Source organism: Pieris brassicae, chromosome 7 (assembly GCF_905147105.1).
Source record: "Pieris brassicae chromosome 7, ilPieBrab1.1, whole genome shotgun sequence".
Lineage (NCBI taxonomy): Eukaryota > Metazoa > Arthropoda > Insecta > Lepidoptera > Pieridae > Pieris > Pieris brassicae.
The window spans coordinates 14,636,300-14,649,112 of record NC_059671.1 but is presented as its reverse complement, the minus strand read 5'-3'; the positions used below and the strand labels follow the sequence as shown (position 1 = coordinate 14,649,112).

The 12,813-nt window shown below is 35.2% G+C and overlaps 2 protein-coding genes across 2 annotated transcripts; both read right to left on the bottom strand.

Annotated features, from left to right (window-relative positions):
• Positions 1-2,958: 2,958 nt before the first annotated feature.
• LOC123712163 (protein 60A) lies at positions 2,959-10,241 on the bottom strand. Its single transcript, XM_045665142.1, has 7 exons — positions 9,792-10,241; positions 7,928-8,117; positions 7,349-7,503; positions 6,543-6,743; positions 5,807-5,880; positions 5,418-5,552; positions 2,959-4,438 (listed from the first exon to the last, which is right to left on the bottom strand). The coding sequence occupies exons 1-7, from the start codon at positions 10,162-10,164 to the stop codon at positions 4,313-4,315; spliced, it is 1,254 nt and encodes a 417-aa protein (XP_045521098.1). The 5' UTR covers positions 10,165-10,241; the 3' UTR covers positions 2,959-4,312.
• Positions 10,242-10,837: 596 nt separating this feature from the next.
• Positions 10,838-12,563, bottom strand: LOC123711821 (protein CWC15 homolog). The gene is made up of 4 exons (XM_045664644.1): positions 12,127-12,563; positions 11,312-11,588; positions 11,081-11,185; positions 10,838-11,009 (listed from the first exon to the last, which is right to left on the bottom strand). The coding sequence occupies exons 1-4, from the start codon at positions 12,255-12,257 to the stop codon at positions 10,872-10,874; spliced, it is 651 nt and encodes a 216-aa protein (XP_045520600.1). The 5' UTR covers positions 12,258-12,563; the 3' UTR covers positions 10,838-10,871.
• Positions 12,564-12,813: the final 250 nt, after the last annotated feature.

Below are 12,813 nucleotides of genomic sequence, written 5' to 3'. Positions count from 1 at the left end.
GTGCATCTTTGACATCAAAATTTCCGGATTGAAAACGCTTAAACCAAATTTGTGCTACTCTCACAGACACTGCACTAGGTCTATAAACATACCCACATATACCCGAACGAACTGTTACGTGCGAGTACTACAACCAGACGCATAACGCAGCTTTATCCGCAGGTCATCTCGCCGTCAGCGAGACTGGACCGCGAGCCGTGAATCTGCCCGACGCCGGATGGACCAAGACAACGATTGAGACGAGTCGAGCCCGACGCTACTCATCTCTACCACACCAAACCTCTACATACAGCTATACGCCTGCCCCAGAGCCATCCCGCATCAGCAGGCCGCAGATCGCCAGTGAGGTCTCTAGCCGTAAAGGCCGGTGTCCGCCCTAGAAGAGGAACGTCGTTCCGTCGTTTTTTGGCGTCGGGACGTGACGACCCCATCGCCCACTGGTGAAATAACCTGTGACAGAGGTTATTTCACCAGTGCAGTCAGTCAACCCCCCTTCCTAGTGGGAGTGCCATGCTGTTGCTTTCGGGCTTCAGACAAACGGGCAGGCACGACCGGGGCAGTACCACTGTCTCACAGAAAACCGGCGTGAAGTGATGCAATAGGTTCATCTTATTGTACTCGCGTTTCGTGCGGTGAGTCTCTCGCCAAAGCTGTACAAGGGAATTTTTGTCAGCCATCCATTCCACCGCTGCACAGGGAGGATGAATCGCTCGCCCACGCTGCGAAGGAGAAGGCTGACCTCTTGGGCTGTCTCTTCGCGTCCAATTCGACTTTGGATGACCGAGGGGGATCACCACCGACGATTTCGCGGTGTGATTATTCAATGCCGGAAATCACATTCCGGCAACGTGCTGTTCGCAAGGCACTATCTTCCTTAGACATTCATAAGTCGAGCGGGCCGGATGGTATCCCTCTAATTGTGCTGCGTACTTGTGCTCCTGAGTTGGCTCCGGTCCTGACGCGCCTATTCCGGTACCTGTACTCGCTCGGCACTGTCCCGAAGTGCTGAAAGACCGCGTCGATACATCCGATCCCTAAAAAAGGCGATCGCTCTGATCCGTCCAACTATCGTCCAATAGCTATAAACTCCTTGTTCTCCAAAATAATGGAATCCATTATTAATGGCCAGCTCTTGAGGTATCTAGAGGGCCACCAGCTAATTAGCGATTACCAGTACGGCTTTCGTCGTGGTCGTTCGGCTGGTGACCTTCTAGTATACCTTACACATAGATGGGCAGAGGCAATTGAGTCCAAGGGGGAGGCGCTAGCGGTTAGTTTGGACATAGCGAAAGCCTTCGATCGGGTGTGGCACAGAGCACTGCTCTCGAAGCTTCCAGCCTACGGGCTTCCCGAGAAATTATGCGACTGGATCTCCAGCTTTCTGGCCGATCGGAGCATCAAGGTCGTCGTCGACGGAGCATGTTCCGACCTTAAACCCGTGAATGCTGGGGTCCCACAAGGCTGTGTTCTATCCCCGACCCTGTTTATTCTGCATATCAATGACATGTTGTAACTTAGCAACATTCATTGCTATGCGGACGACAGCACTGGGGATACTCTTTACACTGGCCGGGCAGGTATTTCTCGGGCAGTTGTCGATGAGTACCGGAACAAACTTGTGTCTGAAGTCGAAACTTTACTACGTGGAGTCTCGGACTGGGGTAGACTAAACCTAGTCCAATTTAACCCCAAGAAGACACAAGTTTGCGCGTTTTCCGCGAAAAAAATACCCTTTGTCGCTACTCCTCTTTTCGAAAAACACTCTTCTTGAAGCCACAGCCAGCATCGGAATACTTGGCGTTGACATATCGAACGACGTTCAGTTTCGCGGTCATTTGGAGGGAAAGGCTAAATTTGCCTCCAAAAAGCTTGGTGTGCTCAGCAAGGCGAGACGGTTCACTCCGGGCCACCGCTTGCAACTCTATAAAGCGCAAATACGGCCCCACATGAAATACTGTTCTCACCTCTGGGCGGGGGCTCCCCAGTACCAGCTCCTTCCATTTGACCGTATCCATCGAAGAGCGGCTCGATCCTTTGGCGTTGCGTAGAGATGTGGGGTCACTCTGTATCTTCTACCGCATTTACCATGGAGAGTGTTCAGAGGAGTTGTTCGGATTAATACCTGCAACTGAGTTTCATCATCGGACGTCGAGGCAGAATACAAAATTCCACCCGTATCACCTCGACGTCCGCGGTTCCTGGACTGAGCGTTTTTCAAGGCAATTTTTGCCGCGCACAACCGCTATGTGGAACCAGCTGCCCACTGAAGTATTTCCGAACCAATTCGACTTAGGGTCCTTCAAGAAAAGAGCGTAAAAATTCTTAAAAGACCGGCAACGCACTCGCGAGCCCTCTGGCATTGAGAGTGTCCATGGGCGGCGGTATCACTTAACATCAGGTGAGCCTCCTGCCCGTTTGCCCCCTATTTTATAAAAATAAAAAAAACGGATAAACACAAGCAAAGAAGCCTTTAAAAAGTAGACTCTAATGTCGAAATTAAATAGCTGATGCCAACAAACTAATTTATGACCTCAGTATTCCTAACATTATTTTCTTCAACAATTTAGGTAAATGCAGAGTTAAAATTCAGGTCGTACTTTCGCGACATTTTTCAGATTATCGTATGTTGATTGTCAAAAATCGGCCCCTGTCTTAAAATTATAGTGAAGGATCAATACATATTTATTATTTTTAATTTAAACATCACACACTTAAAGCAAATCAAATCAAAAAATATTTTTTGATTACAGCCCGCTCTCAACCATTTCCGAAGAGTATTTAACCAAGACGTAAGTCTGCACCCCGGTCTCCTTCTACCTGCCACTTTGCCTTCAATGATAAGTTGAAGGAGCTCATACTTTTTTTTCATACGTAAGACAAATATAAACATATTGAAAATTTATTTCATACCACATGTCATGTGAACGCAAATAGTATGAAAAGTAAAACACATTTATTTTGTACACAATTTATTAAAAAGTTAAAGCTAAAATTCGACTTGTTGAATTGGCACATTCATTTATTTCTAATACTAATCATCTAATCAACTTATTGATATCGAATGAATACGAATCTTTAATGACAAATACCAGCGGATAAACCAAGTAACGGCGTCAAATAATTTAATTATAAAAAATATAGGTGAAATGAAAGGTCAGGGAAGCACTTTGGTAAACAAGACTGAAGAAACACAACTTTTATGCAACATTTAAATAACAACAAAAATATTTTTTACTTAACTTCAGGGGACGTGCGTACCCTTTGGGACCTGTTCAAACAAATCATTTCAAGCAATGTGAACCTACACATTATTCCTTTAATAAAGACTTTTAAAGAATTCAAAATATATAATATCTTATATTAGAGTGAAACATATGTTTGCAAAAATATGTTTTACACATTCCACTGGATGGACATAATATGTCCCAAGATTTTAAAATATTTCGTTAATTAATGTATGAAAACACTTCATAGGTTACTCTTATCTTTCAAAAGAGATGATGTAGATGTAGATTTTTTACATCTGTCTTTGACAATAATGAATGTTGAAATAATTTTGTAATTCATTTTTATTTATACACTAAAGGTTCGGCCATAATAAAAATATAACATACAGTTATGAAGACTATTGATTTCCTATTCTATTAACGCAATTAGCTTAAAATATTTTAATTAATGTAATATAATGGATGGACTACAGACTAGTTTGAAGGTAAAAGTGCTAATACTGCTGTACATAAATCTCTCATTTGAATAAATTTGTATAAATACACGTAAAAAATAAGGAATGTAGTTACTGTAAACAATTACCAATGGAATTTTACATCGATGCATTTGTTTTTAATAGTGAGGAGACGAAATTTACGATAACTACATAAATCCGTATATAAATGAATTATAAGTCTAATTGCCCCATATTCATAAAGAAACTAAAATTTCATCGTTTTAACGTAAGAAGTCGACTGTATCTGTTCATCAATCTCTCAATTTATTTTGTCTCCCAAGGCTGTTTTAGTTAAATAGCTTAATCTTATTTTTCTGCAAGGGGTTATGGCTTTATTGTATGTTTATTAGCACTGAAACTGATAAAAACTTTTTAGTTCCACTGTTATGGATAATTATAAAATCCATACAATAGCAGTAATAGTATACTCTTAAAATTACATATATAAGTAAATGAGACAAAAAGGTAGATTCTTTTAATAAAATAAACCCACAATTTATTTTAAAGTTATGGAAAAGTTCATACAGGAAAAAAGTAACTTATATTGAAGGAAATTTTATATACATCAAAATTAGCACAATTCAGAATTTAATGGCACCCACAACTTTTAACGACCATATTTTTGTATTTTCGTAAAATTACATTCGAGTCGTCTGTATAGTATAACACGGATATAGGAGACAATTTGATTGGTGCACACGATGGTTTCGGTACCTGAATAATAAGAAAATTATTAAATATTTTGCTTATATAAGCATATATATATATATACAGTGTAAACTCTATACAACCACACTGAAGGGACTTTGCATTTTATGGCGTTATTGAGAGTTGTCGTTAAATGAAGAGAAGAGAAACGTATAGATAATCCATGACTCCTACTTTTTAATCATGGTCAACAACAGTCTACACGTGCAAGCAATCTCAATTAGTAAACAAAAGAATGAATATCTTAGAAAGTTCGTATGCATGGTGCTAGCAGTCGAGTTTATAGCGGGGTTGGACAATAAATCGTATCGACAAAAGAACGTACACAGCTGCGCAGTTTTTAGTAATTCTAAAGTAATAAAGTACTTTATAACTCAATTGTTTTCATTATTGATAGTAGGTGTAATTCTATGTAGAGTGTACCATTATATAGAAAACATGCTAAACCAATCTAAGCCAATTGATTTCGAGGCTTTCGTTAAATCGATGGACGTCACACGGAGTTTACTATAATCTACAGCTCATAAAAACTATATCCCTCTAATTCCAGTATTTTAACTAAAGTACTCTTTTGTCTCGTTCTGTCATATTGTTGTGGTGAACAGATGATCTGTGAAACTTTAGTTAAAAGACTGCAATAAGACTGATTTACCTTTTATGAATAGGGTATGTTTTAAGTTTAGTTAGTTTTTATTATTATTAGTTTATTATTTCCGAGTGAGCGTGTTAATTTTATAATAGTAACCAGGAGTCGCACAAATCGCCTACAGCTAAGGTTTCTGTTTTCGACCTTTAAAACAATAATTTATACAAGCTTAGAAAGCTAACTTCAACAAACTAAAACCTCTATGGTCAGAAAGCTGCAATTGCGCTAACTCATATACTATGGCCCCATAGTAATAAGTAATTTGTCACTTTGTCAATTGACACTCTTATGTTAATTTTTAAGATTATTCTCACCTCCGGATTAGTGTAAAAATCTCACCTGGTTTGGATATAAAAGATGAACCAATGTTTGGACGATTGCGTGGTTTGTAGCGTTTTTATGAGCATTCAAAGGGAAATTGCATTCTCCACTGCAATAAAAGGCCCCATATCCTTCGGGGGCTATTATCCAATCCTAAAAAGAAAAATTAATTGTTGGTGATATAAATTGTATCAGCATTTTGCATTGACATTTTTGAAACTAAAGCCTACAGCCTGAATATATATAGCAATAAAAATATTATATTTTAAACAAAATTTTGATAATATTTTAATACATTTTTTTCATGCAATCATAGCACCGTAATTATAATTTAAAATTATAACACAATTTGAGCAGTAAAAACCCTGGATTAAGTACGTAAAATTTATATGGTATGGTTTACTGACCTGCCATTCTAAATCCTTAAAACTGACATAAAGTGTTTGAATTTCACAACTCCGGGTGGTCCAATGTAATGTGTCTGTGAAAAAATATAAGTAAAATCAAAATATCTGTTGATTTTTTCAACAATTTGAGCGATCAGCGTCACCATGTAAAGATTTATCACTTCAGATTTTGTATTTGTCTATTTATCTTTGGTAATTTGTTGGATATAGAACCATCTCTCAGGAAATTTTAAGGACTTGATGTTATATCTATATAAATAAAACATTAAATTGATCTCAATTACTTAATTGCTGGATAGATTGCATTAGTCACATTCATTGGTAGAGGCCGTAGGACTTACACGAAATCACTTTTTGACAGGTGTGAAAATTTATATGAAAATGGTCACGTGACTTAATGTCATTCCCATACAAATTTAGTGTTATCACCTTTTGAAAGTAATTTTTTCTCAAGCCTTATTTCTAATACAAAAGACGGATAAAAGCCACACGACTATTACGTACATACGTACGTAACAATGAAGTTACTAATGCCACATAAATTAACACGGCACTAAGCATGCACAGTATAATTTATACGAAATAAATACTCTTATATTATTATGGATTTTAGGCATCAATACAGTTTTGTTATGTTTTGATGTTTTGGAATTCGGGAAATGTTGCCAGAAATATTTTTAATCGTTTTCTATACAAGAACTGCAATTTTCAAAAGTCGCATGTAAATTATAGTTACCTGTTAGAGGGTTCCTCAAATAATTTTCTGAATATCCGTGTGAGCGCCACCGCCTTGCCTCTCTTTTTTTCCTAGCTCCCGCGTCAGCGCCGCCTAATTTTGGGCCATTTTTAAAAAATGCTACCAAAAATGGCTGCTTGCCTTCGGAGTTAGGACCGTGATTCTCTTCCAAACCTATTTCTTCCGGTTTAACATGGCGTTCTAGAATTTAAGTTACAATAAAAATTTGTTATTTTTGTTTATATCGACGGATTAAAGAAAACAACATACATATATAGTATATACTTATCGTATCATACGTATATAGTGATAATAGATAAAAACCGTCCATAAATACGTAACCAAACGTAAATACCAAAACAATGAAGGGAAAGATAACACAAAACAAAATTATTGGCACCAAAACCCAGCGTGACGCAAACATTTTTGTTTATTATTCTTAATTTTATGGCCTGGTAACGAGAAAACCCTTGACGCATATAAGAAGTTTGTCATAGACAAAAACTGGGAAACAGACAGCTTTGTTAAACCATAAAAATAGCTTGAGCCGTATTCCCGTATTGTTAGCAAAAAATAATGCATAGATCTCCTTATCGACTTAACCTGACAGACACAATCTAACTATTATAGTCATAAATTGAAGAAAAAAAAATCGAATTTTCGCTATAAAAGATGATTTTAGATTTTTTACTTTTACATATTTAATGAATTTGAATTATGTAGTCAAATCAAGAAATGACTTACCTTAAAATAAAAACAGTAATAGTTTCAAAAACAAAATTATAATAAAAGTAAACATAACTTGCCTGGTTGTGTATGAGGGTGAAGAGTGATAAAGAAGCCACGATTGTCTGCGGGAGCTCCAAGCCACGAAGCTAAGGCAGCTGTTACGTTGAACTCCAGCCACCCTTCAGCGCTGGCGCTCGTGTTTACTGCTGCTACCTGCTCCATTTGCATACCTCTGGAAGGAATGTAATCTTATGAGCATTTTTGTTCTAGATATAATTATGTTTACATAATTCATTCAGTGATACATGTTATGGTTTAAGAATTGCATCATAAATTTGTCAAAAATGAGAAAGCCTGGATTTGAATGTTCTATTCTTTAGATTCCTAACAGTAATAATCAAAATATAATTATTAAATTGAATAGGGTCTAGTATAACAAAACGATACTGTTACAAAATAGCTTTCGTTCGTTAACATTTACAGATTCTATATTGGATGGTAGTACCTAACGAACACACAAAGTTCTGTATACAGTCTCATTTATAGAAATATAAACTTTCACTGTGATTAAAATTGCATACAAAAGCATAAAACACTTTGTTAATGTATTCCCATACTACTTACACCTTTATAAAACCTATATTTTAGGACCTTACCCTAAATTATCAACGCTGACCACCCGATGAACAACAACGGTGTAAAGATCAGCAGGGTCCACTGTATGTGTTGGTGCCTGATGAAGTCTCAGCTCAGCAGTAAGTAAGGAGGAAGCGTCACTAGGAGCGCCAGTAACTTCAAACCATATATGCCTTCCATGACCATGACGTAAGACGCCCAAGTGGTGTTCTGAAAAATACATTTACCATAAAAACGTCTAATACGTAGTAATATTATATCCGAAAGGCTGTTAACCGTGATTGAGTAACACGGAACTAACGGCGCCAGCGCAGGAAGAGATACATTAGGGCTGAAATTCTACGTTAAGTTCTAAAAAATTATAAAATATATTTTAAAATTGGATTTACTCATATACGTAGAACTCCTATATCAAGGTTATAGGTTATGGTTTAAAAAATATTATTTTTATATATGTGAGTAAAACGATTCGTAAATAAGTAAGCGTAATAGTGCTAAAGAACTAAACTATGGAAAAATAGTACACTTAATAGAAACTATAAGTTGTGTTATTAGATACTTTGTTATGTTAAATATGCCTTTTAGAAAAATAGGTTAGATTTAAATTACTTATTAGTCTAAAGTTAGGCTTGATATTAATGTTTAAATGATGTCTTTGTGCAGAAAATTTATAAAAAATATATTTTTTAAATGTTGTCTACTGGATGTGTGGCAATATCAAAGTTGGGGTGAAAACTCTGCAGTGCTTGCAGCTTGAAAATTATATTCTCAAATATGTTATTTATTTATTTTATTAACACTTCGTTACATTACAATATAAAATTTTAACATAATTAAATGAAAAGGAGGGCAACTGGCGGCCTTATCGCTTTCGAGCGATCTCTTCCAGGCAAACACTGGGAGTAAAGAAAAAAATGTATTAAATTACATAAGGTAGGCAAGAAGTGCAAAAATATATATTACATATAGTTATAAAGAAGAAACTAAACAGGAACAAAAAATAAACTATACATGAAAAACAAAAAGTAAAAAAGATATGTTAAAATAATTCTAAATATATTCTTAAATGCAAATTGATTATCTCATTAGGTGACACAGGTGGCACAACAAACTAGATGTAAGCTGACACTCGTTGCACGTGTGTCTATGAAAATAACTGGACATCACAATAATTGTGATACACAGTTATTACCAGTATCAATCCAATAGAAAGATGAGAAGTTTTAACCCTGAATATAATGTAAAAAAAATCATTATTGTAATTTGTATAACACATTTTAATACTCATGTTTTTTTTCAAATTTAGATACAGTAAATGTTAGCTGATAAGACGGTAAGTCAGCGCCAGCCAAAGGCAAAAAGTTATTAATGAATCATCGCTACCTGAGAATATAAAATTCTGTAAGTGTTCCTCGTAAACAATGCCCAAAGCCGATCAACAGGTATGTTTCCCAAATAGTCGTTAAGGTCGAAAAATACAATACTTCAATGAAATATGTTTGTTCAAGAGGGATTTATCAGAATGGCTATCTAAAGGGAAGCGATGCTAAAAATAGGTACCTAAGTGGTTAATGTTTAGTGTTTACTGATAGCAATGCACCCCACTGCAATGTATATAATAATATTTTGTATGTTATTGAGACTGAATTTCGAAGAAATAACGTGAGTGAATATTTTTACTTCCTTAAGTAATATCAACAAATATTTCTAATGTTTATATTGTAAATGTCTGGTTTTCTAACATAAAGGAAATGTTAATTGTCACTATTTTAAATGTTACTGCATTAAATCTAATTATTAATCTACAACTCCTATTCGTTACCATTTCAAGTACATCTTTAGGTATGGCTCGACTTAATTAATTTTAATTGTTAGTGCACTTACTTTTGCTCTGAAATGTCATAATAAGATCGCTCTCGTCGATTGCATTTTGCTCTTCGCCACTAAGAGCCATTTCAGAGCTTCGGGTAGGCCGAGCTTGCTCGTGCTCCTCAGCTAACTGCTTATAGACGTCCAGTAAAAAGCTTGGCGCTGAGCGGTCCAAGGGTGGCGCTTGCGCACGCCTCGGTCGCTCGCCGAGTCCCAACAATTCTAATATTTCGTGTTCAACAACCTGTCTTTCATGACGCGTCATTGAGTGGTGTATAATTGTTTGATCCACACCATTATCAATATATAACCCGGAAAGCGCGGCACAAGATACCACAATAAACAATAACAAACCGGCGCAATGCCATATAGTTTTTGACACAGCCATTTTGCGGAGCACTGCCGCGTTCACTTTGCGACTAACGAGCACTGACTGGCAATTGTGAATTGGCCGGCGCGCGAGAGCCAGTGAACCTGCCTAGTCAAGGTGGCTCGCCACAACCTCGCCTCCCCTCCCATCTCAATATCGTAATCACGTAAACATTTATCGCTCTCGGCCCAACATTCCGCAATCCTCAATGAATGCGCGTTCTTTTTAACAAATTTGATGAAACTAATGTTAAAAGTACAAAAGTATTTATTAGTCTAAGCAAACCACGTATACCGATTGTTATCGGCTTTATTTTAAATCAAAAATCTTTATTTTTTTTTTTAATAAATAAAATATTTTTGTTAATTTGTTTACAGGCAAGAAATAGAAAACGGAAAAAGCTATGAAGGAATTAGTGAAATACATATATGTTCATATCTCAATTAATATATTTCATTTATAAAAACATTTGCAGTAATAGAAATGTTTTAAAAAATACAAAATCTATTGATATTTAATATATTTTTTTTTTCGCATAAGTTTGGCCATTTGGGTCAAAATGTATAATAATAATGGCCATTTCTCATAACCCAAGTGGACACTCATAATACACTGAGTCCTAGATGGTTGTATGACTTCGTAATATTTGTTTTTCTACTATGCAATTTTTACCTCAATAAGAAAAATAATACAAAATTAATAAGTTTATTTAAATTAATTAAAAATTATTTTACATATTTTTCCATGAACTTCTTATGAAATTCTGATCTCAGAGAATCATTTATAAAATTATTTACTTTTTTGTCTGGTTCGGAGCGAGCACAGTTTTTGAAAACAACATCATCATCCCAACGCCTTTTAACCTGCAAAAAGGATAATACATTTTAAATTGAACTATAAAAATAATAAAGAAACAATTTTTTCTCAATAATACCTTTAAATCATTTTTTTGTGCGGCGGCAGAGTAATTAAGCAGGGGATTGCCAGACAGTATATTTTCCATCCTTATTCTTTCTTCCTCTTGTTTCTTTTCAGCATCCTAAAATTTAATTATAAAGAACTTCATAAAACAAAAGTGTATGTTTACTGAATCTAGACAGCAATAAAAGTGCAAAGAATAGTGGCTCACTATCAGTTCTATTGATAAGTTTTAATAAATTATTACCTTTTTAGCCTGCTCAATAGCACGCTCCTTCTTTATTTTATTTAATTCTGCTAATAAAGCAGCAGTGTCATCATCAGAGTCATCAGAGTCTGAAGAATCTCCCTCTAGTGGATCATCTGCATCTAGACTGGCTGCGGGGACTTGATCTGCTTTTGTTTTTTTTGGTGCAGGCTCAGCATGTCTCCTGTTTGGTGCTTTAATTTCTTTTTCTCTTTCATCCAATTCCTTACGAAAGTCACGCGACCTTAATTCCTCAGTTGTGCTTTGCCCTTGCTCTCTAAAATATACAATAGAAAATTAAAGATTGATGTTAGATTTACAAAATTACAGAAAATGAATGGCAAAAAGCCTAAAGGTCTAATGGTTAAAGGTAATAGTTATATTATATCATGCAAGAAAAGAATATTAAGATAATCATTTTTGACATTATTTTATTTGCAATTAAGATTTATTGTTACTATTGTAGCCTGTTATATGTTTGTTAACATACACAAAACAAACAAGTAGTTTATATCAAATATTGATTTTAGTTTTAACAAATAAAAATATATAATATAGACGGTCTTTAAAAAAACTATAGGAACTACCATAATAATTAAACAAGTTATGAAACAAAGAATCTGAATGAATACAGTGTGCTGATTAGGTTTAGATTATAACAGATAAGTAATACACTTATAGTCAGATGCGTGAAACTGAGAAACTATTGAGGAAGTACCTTTCCCATATACCAGGAACTATATTATTTATTATTATAAAAATTTAATTTAATATAAAAATACTGTTATTATTATAACAGTATTTTTTATACATACCTGTACTTAAGTTTGGTATGCCCAGGTAAATCTCGGCTGGAATACTGTCGCGAAATAGCACTTAAATCTTTTTCACCTCGACCCTGGCCGCCTCGGGCAGGATCAAATGTAGGCCTTGCAGCAGTGGTCATTTTTGCAAATTCTTACCGAACAATTCAATTAATAATTGATTTGCTTTTTTTATATCTTACTGTAATCCCTTGTATTTTAGAATATAGATTGGATTACTGGCTACTCACAATAGAAAACTACCTAACTATAAAGATACAATTTACAGTTAGCGTAACATAAATAATACATTAAAATATAAATATTTAGGATAATCAAACTAATTTATTAAGAGTTCAGACTTCAGAATAAAATTGAATACACATTAAAATTGATGAACGTTCAGGCAATGAATGTTATTACTTATTAATTCACATTCACAATAGCGTGTAAAAGCCAAAGGAAATATACAAATAACAGACTACAGATACTAGCACAGATGTATGAATGTAAAGATAGATACAATAGCCGTCGACGAATTTCCGCCCAACGTGTAGTTTTGTGTAGTTTTCCGACAAAACGTTTAAGTTGTATTACAACAATTATTTAAAACTTTGGTTACTCGTAAAGGTCAAAAAAGCAATTTTGTAATAATAATGTAAATTTTAAACTACTTCAAATAAATTCGAGGACATAGAT

What these genes read in the sequence shown, in the direction of transcription:
- LOC123712163 (XM_045665142.1), bottom strand. Translation starts at nt 10,164, where the DNA reads ATGGCTGTGTCAAAAACTATATGGCATTGCGCCGGTTTGTTATTGTTT. An exon ending in TATGACATTTCAGAGCAAAA is followed by an intron (nt 8,118 to 9,791) that starts GTAAGTGCACTA and finishes TGTATTTTTCAG; the next exon opens with AACACCACTTGGGCGTCTTA. An exon ending in GTCAGCGTTGATAATTTAGG is followed by an intron (nt 7,504 to 7,927) that starts GTAAGGTCCTAA and finishes CATTCCTTCCAG; the next exon opens with AGGTATGCAAATGGAGCAGG.
- LOC123711821 (XM_045664644.1), bottom strand. Translation starts at nt 12,257, where the DNA reads ATGACCACTGCTGCAAGGCCTACATTTGATCCTGCCCGAGGCGGCCAG. An exon ending in CTATTGAGCAGGCTAAAAAG is followed by an intron (nt 11,186 to 11,311) that starts GTAATAATTTAT and finishes ATTAAATTTTAG; the next exon opens with GATGCTGAAAAGAAACAAGA. An exon ending in CACAAAAAAATGATTTAAAG is followed by an intron (nt 11,010 to 11,080) that starts GTATTATTGAGA and finishes TCCTTTTTGCAG; the next exon opens with GTTAAAAGGCGTTGGGATGA.